Source organism: Microtus ochrogaster, chromosome 15 (genome assembly GCF_000317375.1).
Source record: "Microtus ochrogaster isolate Prairie Vole_2 chromosome 15, MicOch1.0, whole genome shotgun sequence".
NCBI lineage: Eukaryota > Metazoa > Chordata > Mammalia > Rodentia > Cricetidae > Microtus > Microtus ochrogaster.
In genome coordinates this window covers 16,495,526-16,510,771 of record NC_022017.1, presented here as the reverse complement: position 1 = coordinate 16,510,771, position 15,246 = coordinate 16,495,526, and the positions used below count along the sequence as shown (strand labels likewise).

At 39.0% G+C, this 15,246-nt stretch overlaps 1 protein-coding gene across 1 annotated transcript in view; it reads left to right on the top strand.

Annotated features, from left to right (window-relative positions):
• The window catches only part of Tmem117 (transmembrane protein 117), a 385,423-nt gene that overhangs the window by 226,332 nt on the left and 143,845 nt on the right, over positions 1-15,246 (top strand). Inside the window, exon 4 of the mRNA XM_026782689.1 lies at positions 9,267-9,366. Within this exon, the coding sequence (XP_026638490.1) occupies positions 9,267-9,366 (100 nt within the window). The remainder of the gene's footprint in view (positions 1-9,266; positions 9,367-15,246) is intronic.

The window sequence follows — 15,246 nt, the reverse complement described above, 5'->3', positions numbered from 1 at the left end:
ATATATATATAGTGTTCTTGTTATTTTGTCTTTACATTTGTATGACGTGACATAATAAATGTGAGTGTTCATCACTGCCTCGCTGTGTTAATCAACATGTTTAACTCTGAAAAGAAGAGGAATAGGGACTCTGAATGACAAGGAACTAGTGGGGATGAGAATAGCAATGTTGTTAAGTTCATATTGAGAAGGCAGAGAAGGGGAGGCATACAGCAGGAGGAGAACTGCTATTGTAAATACCTTGGATTTCAAGTTTTTGTAGGAAGTAGTGACACAGATTCATCTGTCAGTTTTTTTTCTCATTTTATTGTACATGTGGAGACATTGCAGTTTCTGCTGAAGTTGATTATGCTTCTCTACGTCTTATCTAGCTTGGCCTTTTAACACTACTTTATTGACACATTCACTGAAATGGAATTTATTTAATGCCCTATTTTGAGTAGCATCAATATTATAGGAAAATCTCCTTCATGATAATCATGACCGTCTAATGTGTGTGGAAAGAAGCATAGTTAGGCCGAGTGAGTTAATTAATGACGCTCTGGCTTAGCTTGCAAGTCACTGCTACAGAGAGAGAAGTAGCCGTTTATCACACACATTCATCTGAATACTTCCAAACACAGTGAGTCTTATTTAACGTAGAATTGCTTAGTTCACTGGTAGTTAAGACAGGCTCATTTTAGAATCCAACTAGAGCACAGATTTTGATGCTTAAAAAAAATATAATCAGAAAGACGCACCAAACCTCAGTCCTGTAACTTAATCTCTAAGGTTGTGTTACCTCTCCCCTGGAGAACGTCTCAGATCTGTTGAGTGTGAACAGCAAAGCATTGGCACCGTCCAGCTAGAGGGCAGTGAAGCAGATTTTCTTTCTTTCACTCATGAGCGTTAAATAAATGGCTACATGGCTTTTATATTGTATATACCAGCAAACTGATGTGTTAAATAATGTATTAAGGGGAAGGAGAGATGGCTTAGTGGTTCAGAGCACTTGCTCTTACAGAAGACTCAGATTTATTTCCCAGCACCCATGAGGCAACTCACAACCTCCTGTAACTCTAGTTCCATGGCATCCTGCTCCCTCCTCTGGCCTCCATGGACATTGGAAGTGTATGTGCCACACAAATATACATGCAGACATTCACCATACAAACAAAATAAAAATAGAAATCTTTCAAAAATAAATTATGATTGATATTATCTCATTTAGAGGATGTTTTTAAAAACTGTAATTATAGTAGGCTTATGATACTTTACCTTTTTATTCTTAGCCAATTAAAATGCAGATACATAAAAAGATAAGGGCATCCTCTTCATTTTGATTTGACTATGCTTTGGCTGCTTTTTTATTTTTAAATTAGTAGTCATGAGACAATGATATTTTACTCTTCATAATTACATGACTCATAATTTATCATTGATGCTATCTTTTAATTTTACCTCATATTACCGTAAGTCTTTGGTTTCACCTTCAATGCTTTCATATAACGTCCAGTTTTCTCTGTTGTCAGGTTATGTAAGTAATTAATTTTCTTTCTTTAATCAGTAAATAGCTGTAGCATTTCTAAAGCATACTGTGTACTGGATGAAGTAGTTGGTCTGCCTAGGTGAATGATGCATGTCCTTCATCTTTGCAGGACTGGGTCTCATGGGAAAGTGGAGCCATGTGAGAAAACAATTCAAATGTTTATGGAAAGCTGTGCAGCATAATGATCTATTCTAGCTACTATGACAAAACCAGGAGTGGGTAAATTTTGGAGGCAGTGGCAAGGACGTCTTAGTGTGCAGGCTGAGTTATTAACCTCAGCGGGAAGGTAGACAGTGACACTCCAGATACAGAGAACACTGGGGTAGTGACAATAAGGGCGGCCATGGGATGGTAGGAAGTGGGTGGATTGATTTGCCGGTGAGATTGTAAAATGAAAAATGATTGGAAACAAGAGGGTAGTGTGTGAAGGGTCTTTTTCTCCACACTTTACCCGATGATAGTTTGAACTGTTTCATAATTTGAGAAAAATAAGAACAGGCTTAGAGGTTTGACTTTTTAAAATTAAATTCATCTCTAAAAATTCACAAACACGCAACACATACACGAGACACAACTCTCAGTTTTCTTTTGTGTCAAGTTATTTAAATACTATGAATGTGTTTGTGTGTGAATAAATAAATAAACACAACTTTCTGAGTCCATTTAGTGTTGCATGTATATAAGTTTTTAGGACTGACAACTCCATACTGGACATAACTCCACCAGTTAATGGACTCTTCACTAGACAGTACTAAGTCCCCCTTTTTCCCCCAGTTGTTAAATCTGTAGCTCCTCATCTAGGGGTAGAGGTCCCACGAGGTTTCCTCCATCCGCATTACCATGCCAACTGGTGTCATTGTTTAGGGTCTGTAGTGTTGAGATTTCGTGGGGGCACCTTCCCTGTCATGGGTAGAAGCCGCACACTCTTGCAGCACACGTCCTGGCTAACTGGATCTTATAATCTTCCTGCCCCCTCTTGCACTATGTTTCCTGAGCTTGAAGTGTAGACACTGTGTTGTGTCAGCTGAAGCAGGGGACACCCCATGGTCATTTGTTCTCTGTGTTTTGACCAGTTGTGGCTTTCTCTAATGGTTTCCATCTGCTGTAAAAGGAAATTTCATTGATGAAAGGTGAATGCTACACTCATCTCTGGGTACGAGGACAAGTACTTAGAGCCCAGGAATTATACTGGCTTAAGAGACCCGCAGTGGAAGGTTCTCCTCTGTGATTTTTAACCTCTCTAGTCCTGGGTAATCAGCTAAGGATACAGGAGTAGGCATGCTCCTTCCTGTTGAGCGGATCTGAAGTCCAGTTAGACAGCTGCTGACTACCTTTGCAATTTTTGCTTATAATGAACTTCTTGTCTCAGGAACATATTCTTTTTTTTTAATTTATTTATTTATTAAGGATTTCTGCCTCCTCCCCGCCACCGCCTCCCATTTACCTCCCCCTCCCCCTATCAAGTCCCTCTCCCTCATCAGCTTGAAGAGCAATCAGGGTTCCCTGACCTGTGGGAAGTCCAAGGACCGCCCACCTCCATCGAGGTTTAGTAAGTTGAGCATCCAAACTGCCTAGGCTCCCCCAAGCCTGTAAGCCAGACCCAAAAAGAGGAACATATTCTTTTTAACCTGTAATATTAAATAAAATTCAGAGTGGGAAAATTTTGTTCCATACTGTAATGCTTTAAGCTTACTAAATATTTTCAATATTTAATACAATCATGCATTAATTCTTTTTATATCATATTTTTATTCATTTTATTGAGCTATACATCTTTCTATGTTCCCCTCCCATGCATTAATTTTTAGCATTTTACTAAGATGTTTAAATTGTCCCATCATGGGAACCGGCAGTGGATAGGATGTTAGTAAATCAAAATGGGCATGCATGTGTGAATTCACTTCTTAAAAGTTTTTAATTATGTATTAATTATACTTATGGATAAAGTTCAGTGTGATATTAATGCATATATGCACACATATATAGTTTATATAAATCTCACACTCTTTTAATAAAAATGCATGATTTTATCAATGTTGAATTTTTTTCCAGATATTGAGGGCAGGAGGTGGGTTGCTGAGTCAATAGCTTTCCAGTCCTACTGTTAGGTACTCGGGACAAGCAGCCTATACTGAGAAAAGATGTATTTTAAACTTACAGTTGTGTGTGTTTTAGTATATGACATTTAGAAACTTATATCAAGTAAATGATCTTGGCAGACATATTTAATGGAGTCAAGCCGCTCAGCTCATAGCCCATTGTCCCCCTCAAAGGCATACCCTTCATGATGTCATGACATCCCAGTAGGTACTACTTTGTAAAGGTTCCACCATCCCAGGGGTGCTGTGGGCTGGAGACCAAGCCTTCAAGCCAAGGACTTTTGCTGACAGCACACATCCACACCACAGCAATTTCAAAACTGGTTTCTAGGTTCATGACTCTAGCTCCTCCACTGAGGCATATTTCTTCCCCAGAAGTGATCATAATGGCATGAAGAATCTACAAGTGAGACATATCCTAGGAAAATAGGAGGCTATTTAATTTCATATTATAAATAATTATGAGCAGATATATAGAGGTGATGACAGATAGTTGAAGAGAATCGAGAGCCCTTCAGAAATAACTTTAGTGATTAATTGTACCCTGAGAGTCAAGGCAAGGAAGGGATTGATATTCTAATAGGGTGGCTATTTCTCACAAAGATAGAGTTTGCTGAATAGGCTGAGGTTTGGTAAGGAACGGACAGAGAATTGATGTAATGTGTGAGTTTGGTCAATTAAATTCAGGGTTGGTTTGGTCAGTAGGAATATAGGTATATGTGTATTGTCTATATAGACATCAGAGGGAAAAGAAGGCTAATGTCAGGGAATTTGAACTGGCAGGCTATCGGTGAGCCTTGTTAGGATTAGGTACACTGTCAGTCATTCATGGGTTCTCTAAACAACTGTCTGCACTATCTAGAGCATGACTATAAGTATTTTCACATAGCTTCATAGCCGTGGTCTGGCCAGAAAGTTTTGATATGTGAGTTGAGCTTCACCAAAATCTTTTAATAGTCAAAACTGAGATGTTTAAGCAACAGTACTAAAGTGTGATCATTTGGATAATGATTGACTAAATGACTGAAAACAGTTAATCATATTATTACGGACATACAGAAATTTAGAAGAGGCTAATAGAATGATATATGTTTACTTCCTGGCAATGTGTGTTGATAAATTTTTACTTCAATGAGTTAAGAATACTTAAAGCTTTTAAAAAAAGTATTTCTTTGTTTGACATAGAGTTTTGCTAGCGTAAGCCAACTCCTTACTCGTGATTTACTTGTGTATCGAGCCCCCAGTCTTGTTTATATTGCCCCAGAATGACTGGGAGAAACAGCTGTGACATTCTGAATCCAGCTGGCCACAGATGGATCTGCTGTGGAGCGTGAATCCATAGTGAGCTGGTGATATATGTTCATAGCCTCTTGTTAAACTTTCAGAGACCCAACCCTAAATCACCTGGCACTGACTATACCCATTTGGTATAAATAATGGGTGGATGTGATTGGAACTTTTAATGTTGGTGACCAGGACTCTCATCTGGAAGGCCAATTCAGCTTACTGTACTTTTACTGAATGTTTGGCTCAGCTTGGAGTCTGTTCAGTGCGGTCATAGGGCACCTAAGATTTTGGATATGATATAGTCCTAGTTGTTCTCATTGCTGAGCTGTTAGGATAACTACTCACCTTTCCACGATGCTGTGTATTGTAGTCTCCACCTATTTGTAATGGGTTCCCCTGGCTTAAAGTTTGGAAAAAAATAAAGTTAGATTCTAAGAAATTAATTTGGAAATTTTAACCAGAAAGCAGATGAGTATGCAAGATTCTGTAGATCTATTAATAGTGGAAACATCAGCCAAAGTCCACATGATGTAAGGCTGACATAATCAACCTTAGCACCAAACAAAACTAAAATTATAAATGCATTCTAGCAATATAAACTAATTCTGATCCACCGAGTATGTGAAATTTTACAATTTCAGGTTTTTTTTTTACAGTGGTCTTCCATCTGGTTAAAATTATTGAAAGGAAAAAAAATCAAAGAATTATCTATCTTTCCTTCAGAACCCAACATGGAAACACGGATAAATGTTAATTGATATGAATGCGAATGAAGTAGTTGTTGAATGTTTTTATGTCATGGCTACACATGTGTAGTGTATTTTTCAGAAGCAATGAAAATAATAATAATCATAGGTCTTCATATGTCATTTCATATGTCCCCTTTACATCTTTTGGTTCTTTCATAAACTGTGCTACTTTGTATTATTATAGCAGGCAGTGCCAACGGTATGCATATAGCCACAGGGATGTACAGTTGCTATACCTCCTCTTATAGATGACTCAGGGGAGTTAGGGCAGTCATCCTGCAGTGAAAGGGCTACAAATACAGTTTGGGAAAAAAACAAGCACACCCAGTAAGTCAAGGTTTCTTTCTATTCTTAAGATTTATTCATTTATCATGAATATTGCATGAATACCTGTATTCCTGAAGAGGGTATCAGGTCTCATTATGGATGGTTGTGAGCCACAAAGTGGTTGTTGGAAACTGAACTCAGGACCTCTGGAAGAGCAGCCAGTGCTCTTAACTACTGAGCCATCTCTCCAACTCCAAGTCAAGGTTTCTAACATCTTCCTCTGTTTATAATGTTTCCATAGTTGAATACCATTTTGTTTTTTTTTCTGAGGATTAATAACCTACCCATGGCATATGAATATGGATATTCCTTGAATATAAGTTAAGAAAGTGTTAAGGGATCAGTTGCTTTATGAAAGCAGCCTTATAGATGCTTGGTGACTGGCAGTGACACAAACCTTGCCCTATCTCACTGGAGCTTGTTATGTTTAAATATGATTTTAATCTGGTTTTTCAGTGATATAATCATATTTCTTGTTATCTTTTCATTTTTAATAACCAGCAAATATCATGTATAAAATATATACAGGATCTAGCTTATATTTACTTTTTCAGAAGAGGCTCATTCCTTTTTCTGTTGGAAGAGTAGATTTGAAAAAAAAACATAATCCTGTAATAAAAGGACATGGGGAAGGCTGATTTTCACGTTCATCAAGGATACTCCCTCTCTCTTTTGTTCTTCAGGGCTTTATACTTTCTTAGCTCATACTCTGTAATAAGATGTGATCTATACGAGTCTTCTTAGCATAGACTATGAGAATATTTTTGACTTTACTTAGTCTGTGTCAAGTCCCCAAAGACATTTAGAATGTGACAAATGACTTGCGCTGTGTCCTATTCTGAGTTCGTCCTTCCTCACCAGAATTGTAGCTCTGTAAGTTTCTAATAATCTTACTGCAGACCCCTGAGGATATTCTGTGACCAGGTGAAGCCTGCTTTTTATATCCTTACCTACAGAATAAGCAAGTATTTCCAGGGAAGCTACACCCAATAATTCCTCAGCTTTCTCCAATGTGATGCACCAATTTCTTTAGTGTACATTGTTTAATTAATTCTGATATATTGAAGCAGATTTTAGAGGATTTAATTCTTTTAATTATAATTTATTTATTTATTTTTTATTTTTCAAGATTGGGTTTCTTTGTGTACCCCTAACTGTCCTAAAACTCACTCTGTAGACCAGGCTGGTCTTGAACTTGGAGAGTCACTTGTGTCCGCCTCCTGAGTGCTGAGATCAAAGGTGTGAGACACCACTTCCTGGCTTAAAAACTTTTTAAACTTATGTTTATTTTAGTTTTTCTTGACTGGATCATTAATCTGTTGCAAGTATATTCAGGCCACCCACTGAAACAAAATATGATGCATTCTCTTGCATGTGCGTGCACACACACACACACACACACACACACACACACACACACTGCACCCTGAAATTTATATTGTGCCCTAATGATTTTAACTCATTGGTATAATTGGAAGGGTGTAAGGTGCTGTTGAGCATATTCATCAAAACTGTGTCATTTATTTGGACAGTTCCAAAGATGCTCTACTCCTTAGAGCATGGATTTCACTTCCCTGGAGCTATTCAGTGATGGTGGTGCTGAACTGGGTAGCAGCAAGCTGTACAACTTCACTTGGGAGCTTTTAGCTTGAAGTACTCATGTTGGTGCATCTAGAACAGCGGGTGTCCAGTGCATGATGTGAGCTCTGAGTAGTGGCTAATGCTACTGTTGGTTTCTTACTCTGATTCATCTTCCAAGACTTTACCTCTTCGTTGTTTACTAACGTGCAAAGTAGATTTTCTTCATGTTTTTTTTTTTATCTTCAGTAATACTTGCAGGAGAAGTTATAGCCTAATGGTTAAGAGTCTATATAGCAGAGGCAGGCATGTTTAAATTCTACCTCTATTGATTTGTGAAGTGCTTACTTAGAACAAGTTGTAGAACTCTTGATGTTGATTCAGTGTCTGTAAAATGCAAATAGTAAAGCATGTTACTGTAAGTAGATAAAAGTTGATGGATGGATGTTACTTAAACTACAACACTGTGAACATGGATGCTCTTGTAGTTATACTTTTTCTAATATGAAAATTCAATCAAAAACTATAAGTATTGCATGAAACTCAACATATTTCTAGACTTTCCAACAAAGTTGAATGAAAATTGTAGAAAAATTTATTTTGAGTATGAAATTTTGTTCTTTTAGAAATTATTTAGATAACTTTTTTAAAGTAATGGCATCAAAACTATTGAAAATAACTCCAGGAAATTAAATAACCAAATTAAAGATGGTTTCCAATTCATCAATTTCAAAAATCTACTCTAAAAATTTCAGTAGATGAACAACAAACATGCTAGTATCTACCAATACTAATCCAAGGAGAAGAGGTTTTTACCAATACTGTAGATTATATGACATCATCAATTTAGGAAAAAATAAAATTGAAATTAAAATAATCAACATGAAAAAATGTTAAGGGTTAAGAAAAATGGGAGAGAGAAATTTGATTCTTAGCAATTATCCATTTGCCCATGTGATACTGATTGTCCCAGTTTCCCTAGAGACATGAGAAAATAATAATTACTAAAAATTTTAACATGAGAAAATAGAAAAGGAAAGTGTTTTTTTCAAGACAACATGGTATTGTACCAATGACTGTTTCTCCTTTATTTGTAAAGAATATAAATTTATGTTATTACAAGCAAATAAGAACTAGCTATATAAAACTAAAGTGATGCATTATACAGTCTGGCTTTTGTTGTTTCAGTAGTAATTGAAATCATATATATTTAAATCAGATTTTACATTAGTTCAATGTGCAGATGTTTTTCTTAAAACCTGACAGCATTCTGAACATTATCCCACTGAGGCCCTGCCCAACACCTTTCCAAAGAGGCTAACTTGGCAGAACACCGCTTTCCTCTCAAGCTCTCATTCAGGAATTGTCCCAGGGCCGCTCACACTTGAGTGACTGTGAAATGAGGTCTCTGCTGAGTATTTCTGCTCAAATGTTCCAAAGCTGATGTTAGTCTTGCAGCTCAAAGATGAATACCACATGCCAATGGCGAAGTTCCCAGTTAGTATTTAAACCTAACCAAAACCGACCCCAAACACTGTTCAAACTCTTTATTGCCTTTGCAAATGTATAAACGAGTGTGGGTGTGGTGAGGTGATAGTTAGGGAGCTGGTTGAAAGGGGAATAAAGTGTGTGGCTGCAGTGGGAGGCCTTGACCGGACCGCTCTCTGACTGGGCAGGGCCTTGTGTTTGTTTCCACAGAGCATACATCATCACGGACTATATGGGCATTCGCAATGAAAGTTTCATGAAACTAGCTGCTGTAGGGACCTGGATGGGGGACTTTGTCACAGCCTGGATGGTAAGAAAATTTCAACTTCTCTCAGTTTAAACAAACATTGAGTGGAAGGCATATGCCTCCTGTTGAAAAAATAATATGGGAAAAAAAACTGCTAAATGTTTTAAGAGCACATACATATAAAATCAGTGTTGAAAACTAATCATTTTTTTGTACAGATTTGATTTTTAAGAACAGATTTGTCTATAGATTATAGTCAATATCTGTAGTCCTCAGAAAACAACCAAATGCAATCGTAATATTGATGATGAATCTCCTCTAGGAGATTATATGTGTGCGTGTATCTGTGTTTGTGCATGTATATACACAGATATCTGAGAATACAAACGTATATATGCTTCTTACTGAAAAAGTCCTCCCTGTGAAATTCTAAATTATCTTTTGGAGAGCGTTGTTTTGCCACACAGTTGTCATATAATGTTTGCTTCTGAAACATTTGTCTCAGAAGACCATCTGAAACCTTCTTTAGGTGCTCTCTAAATTTGTTTTCCCCATCAAACCACTAACTTACTGGGAACTAAGAGTTCTGATGACTCTATTTTTAAAATTTAACTTTGTCTTTTGAGAAATTCATACAGCACTCTGTAATAGCATCAGGTCTGTTGAATTCTCCCCTCTCTGACTCGTCCCATACCTCCGCCCATTTTCTCCTCTTGAATTCATGACTTCTACATTTATTATCATTGTATGTACATATATATGCAACCTACCATTGCCTGTATATACATGGATATAGGGCTGACCACTTGGGCTCTTGGGCACATTATGAGAGACTCTGCTTTAAAGGAGGTCGACAATATTCCTGAAACTCTCATCTAAGGCTATCTTTTGACTTTCACTTGCATGTGTGCACACACGCCATCAGACATGCCCATCCCTACCCAATAGACCTACATGCAAACTCAAATTCATTTAAAAATGATTTACTTTTAATGATTGAAAATAGTGATCTTAATAGGATATTCATATATTCCAGGCTACATCATAATCAAGATTTTTCATTTCCATTAGGAAAATCTATTCAGAAGGAGGTACATACGTTGGAAAATAATATACTTGAAATTTGGGGCAATAGCTTTTGAGGAAATTCTCCATTAATTGTCATTGTGATTTTTACCTTGAATCTGCTAAATGAAATAGAAGTGAGAACTGGATAACAGTTTCAGAAAGGAAGACTGTATGACCTTGACACTCATGCTTTGACTTTGGAGAAATAAAATACACTGCACGGAGGCCCCATTTGTACATTTCTCAAATGGAGTTAATAGTTTCTGGTTTTTTGCCCTAGGTAGAACTTAACATATTGAAGTATGTGTCAGATGTAAGAACTTCACTGTTTTTCTTGCATTGCTTGCCTGGGTCTGGTCCATTGAGTAACTGCAAGGTCAGGTCATTGAGCCAAGCCTCATGCTGTCTGGACTTCCTGGCCCCTAGTGCATCCTACCATATCCCAGGCCCGGGTGCAGATTGTTTGGAGTTGCCCTCACAGTATCAATGCTGAGGTAGGCAGGTAGTGTGGCCCACCACTTCCTGGTTTTGTTCTTCACAGAAGTCAAGAAAGAAGCATACAGGATAAGAGACTTAGGAAAATCGCTCTGCAGACTGGAAGCTCATGCCAGCATTTGATATGAAGTCATTTGCTGTCTTCATTGTAGCTTCATTGTCTATGCCCTGTTTCTACCTAGCTCCAAACATTTCCTCAGTGTGCCGTTTGTATTCCCTCCAGAGCTCTGCCTTTGTGCTTTTCAATGTGAAAAATGAAGCCCACTTGCTTAGGCTCCTTCAAAGGAGTGTGTAGGGGGTAGCTCGGACCATTAACCCTTTCTGAATGTATTTCTCATGCTGTGCATCTGACTTTTTGCGTGGTTAAGGGGAACACAAAGAATCTTGTCTAGCCTGTGGTCCCGTCTTTTTCTCAAGCTCTAACTCAGCCTCACAGGTTAATGTCTGCTCCTTTCATGCCTCCTGTGTCTACTTGCTAACCCAGCTCTTTCCTCTTCCATAGATTGCTGCTTTATTAGAAAGCCGGAAAAGGATTGAGGATGAAGAAACGTGTGTTTTAGGCTTAACCGCCTAGTGTAGACTTGAATCCCATGGGTCACCCCTCTTTTCCTTTCAGCAAACTGGGGCAGAGCCCAAGGTCTCTTTTTGCTTATGCTCTGTGAAACGTTGACCTTTCCCCACTAGACTCGGGTAGAAATGGCAAAGTAAATGTAAGCTGCTGCTTTGCAAACACAGCCACACAGGGAGAATTCCCAGAATGTGGTTTCTATTCCCACTCCTATTCATTGGCTAGGCAGTAACTTTCCAATAAATATTTATATGCCTACATGTGTGTGCATTGATAACGCTTTAAAAGTAATATTTTTCCTCATGAGAGGAGTCTCAGGTAGCTTTGACCTTCGTGTGTATAGAATCCTCAATATGGAATGAATATCAATGATGAAGGTGACCTTTGGGGAAAAGCAAGCAACTTTTTACATTAACAATCATAGATTAACTCTTAATGCATTTCTGCAACAAAGGAGTTTTCTTTTCTGGAAATAATTCTGAACTTTTCCATGGTTTATAAAGGCTATCAGGATTGATTTGATCCAAGACAAGAGTTATCTCAAACATTGTGTGAAATACCACTGTTTCTTATATGACAGAGTGTCCAGTGGTGTCCTGGCTTTGCAGTAGGTCTTCCATGTAGGACAAATGTGTAAAAAGTTCAGTTAAGCCTTCCATTTTCTTGTTGTTTGTTAAATAGTTTTTCATTTTAAATAAAAGAAATTCATGAAGCAATGAGGTTTATAATCCAGCACTGGGTTGCACTGTTGCCATTTGGAGGAACAAAGAAGAAGTGTGTCCCGAAGACCTGTGTGTAAACCAAAACGCTGGCTACGTTGAGCTGCAGTTTCCTTGTGTCCACTGCTCTGTGCCATTCAGTGATCCAGCTCAGGACTCCAGCTTCTCCATGCCCTGTTCAGCCTCCACTGAGGTTGAAGGTGGCCAGGCTGCTTTGGAGATCCTCATGAGGCTATTGCCTTTCACTTCCTAGCAGAGGGAAGAGGCTCCTGCTGTTTATCCTCAGCTAACCATTTCCTCTCCCAACCCCTGCTACCTCCTCCCTGCTTTTTGCTTCTAGCAGTAAATAGCATGACCCATGGCAGTGAGAGGGCTGGAGGCTCCTGTGAAGTAAGGAGGGAGGCGCAAAAGAGGTGAAGATGAGCCATGCCTGGTGGAGACAGTTGTGTTAGCAGGGCATGAAAGCAGCCTTCCTTCTGAGAGCCACCTGCTGTGCACATCCCTCTGAGGTTGGTTGTGGGTACTCTCTCTTTAAAATTTTATTCTTCTCTCATATATTACATTCTGGCTCGTTTCCCTTCCCTCAAGTCCTTCGAGTCCCTCCCCACCAGCTCCCCTTTCCGCCATATCCACTTCTCCATTTCCCTTCAGAAAAGAGCAGGCCTCCCAGGGATAGCAATGTAACCTGGCCTGAAATGTTACAATAAGACTGGGCATTTATTTTCATGTGGCCACAAAGGAAAGATTCTTCCCTGGGTTAGTAAGATGCAGTCTCTGCATTTGGACTAGGCCAAGAAACAAAAGTGCAAAAGCGTTAAATTTCCTTCATGACTTCTGTTTCAGCTTGAGCAAGAATAGATTTTAGGGAAAAAAAGATGGTTTTATTCCTTTATTATCATTTGAGAATTTCATACATGCATACAATATGCTTTGAACAGTCCAGTCACCCCCTCCTTCCCCTGAATTCCTCCTCTATGCTCCCAGCCCTTCCCCCAGCTTCACATACTGTTTTATTTAAAGCAAAAGAAAAAACTCCCCTAAAACTCTATGGAGCTCAGTTAGCATCCCCAAGGAAAACTGACTCTCTTGTCCCCAGCAGCCACCCATTGCAATAGCTCCTAGACTCAGGAGGGGCTTCACCACTCCCTCCCCATGCATGTTAGGATTCAGTTGACTTGATCCTATGCAGGCCTTTGCATGCGGTCCCAGCCATTGCAGATTCGTGTGTGCGGTGGTGCTGTCATGTGTGGCAAATTCTGTTTTGCTTCAGGTATCCACTACCTTTGAGTCTCTTAATCTTCCTGTGCCCTTTCCCACTGTGATCCCTGAGCCTTTCCGGGTAGCGGAGTATGACATAGATGTCCTCTGTAGAGCTGTGTGGGTCTCTGTGTCACTCACCATATCCTGTGGAAAGAAGCTTCTCTGCTGAGGCTGGGAGATGCACTGTTCTTGGCGCATAAAGATAAGAACTTAGGGGACAGTTTAATCCTATATTTCTCTAGCAGAATAATTCTATTATGGCCTCCCCTAATGGCTGTGCCTAACCAACTACAGATTTTTGGCCCAGTTAATGGTATCAAGCATGAGTTCAGCATTGTGGATTGGGCCTTTAATCAAATCAGAAAGTAGCTGGGTTCTTTTCATGGAGACTCTGAAGTGGTTGGCAATATCATGATGAAGATGCATGCACTAGCTGCCAGGAACTCTCGGAAGTGAATGATAAGTGCAAATCCCATACTTCCTACAAGAATCTGTGTACACAGAGGTAGCTGCAGATGCTCTGGGTAAAGAGCAGAAGCCATGTGGTCCAAAGTAGTGGTGAGAATGATAAACAAGGTTTTCTCGTGAAGCAAGGCGTCTAGACCCATGGCAGCTGCTGTCAAGAAAGGACCATATTTTATGAAAGATCAAGTAGACCTGGAGAGAGGAGTGCAAGTCTATTTCAGGACCCACTTGAAAACTCAAGGAAAACTTGGGTTTATCACAAGTAAAGAAGAGAAGAACATTCCTGGACTAGCAGATACTACTGTGCCTCAGATGATGAGACCTAAAAGAGCTATCACAGTCCAAAAACTTTCCAGTCTCCCTGAAGAAGATGATGTCCACCAGTATGTTGTAAGAAGGCCATTAAGCACAGAAAATAAGAAAGGCCCCAACCCCAGCACCTGAGTACCAAAGACTCAACTTCATATGACTCCATATGTCCTCCAACACATATGCTGATATATTACTCTATAGAAAAAACCACGCTAAGAAAAATAAGGAGGGGCTGCAGAATATATTAAACTGTTAGCCAAGAGAATGAAGAAAGCCAAAGAAAAGTGTCAGCAACAGATTGCCAAGAGATGTAGGCTGTCCGCTCGGAGAACTCCTATTTTTGAGTCTGAGTTCAGTCAAAAACAAGTCTTTAAGAGTAACAAATAAATGATCATACCTTAAAAAATAAGAAGGTAGTTGGTTATTCCCATAAGATCCCTGGCACTATGTACCAGTGGCCATGCCTTGGTAGGCATGTTAGAGTATGCAACATCACAGCTGGGCGAGAACTTTGGCTACCTTTCTCCTCTAGTAGCATGTGAAGAACCTTTAAGCATTGGGAAAGCTCGTTCATAAGCATGAAGTGTTTTTTTTTATGAACAGTTTACTTCTGTATCTTAACTATGCTTGCTTTATATATAAATGTTTATTCGCTATCGAAATATTTGAATGATAATTGTCATTGTTACTTTTTTTACTGTTATATATTTTCTACTTTTTCAGAAACTCTGAATTTCATAATTAATACTTTTATTATTATTATAAAAAGCAGTATCTTTTAAAACAGAAGGTGTAAACACTGCCTTTTTCAACTAGAAGCTTCTTGGAGGGAGCAGGTAGCAACAATAGGTCCACATTTGTGTTTCTAACATTCAGCACAGAACCTAACATTAAGTAGGTGCTTAAGAAATACCCAGTGAGGCTCAGGGAACGCTGTAGAAGATGGGATGGTGAGGATGTAAGGGCCAAAGAGTGTGGACGAGTGCTGCGAACCATCCTTCACACACAGTACGGTTGTTGCACCATGAACTAACAGTTGTGGTCTCCTGTTCTAGA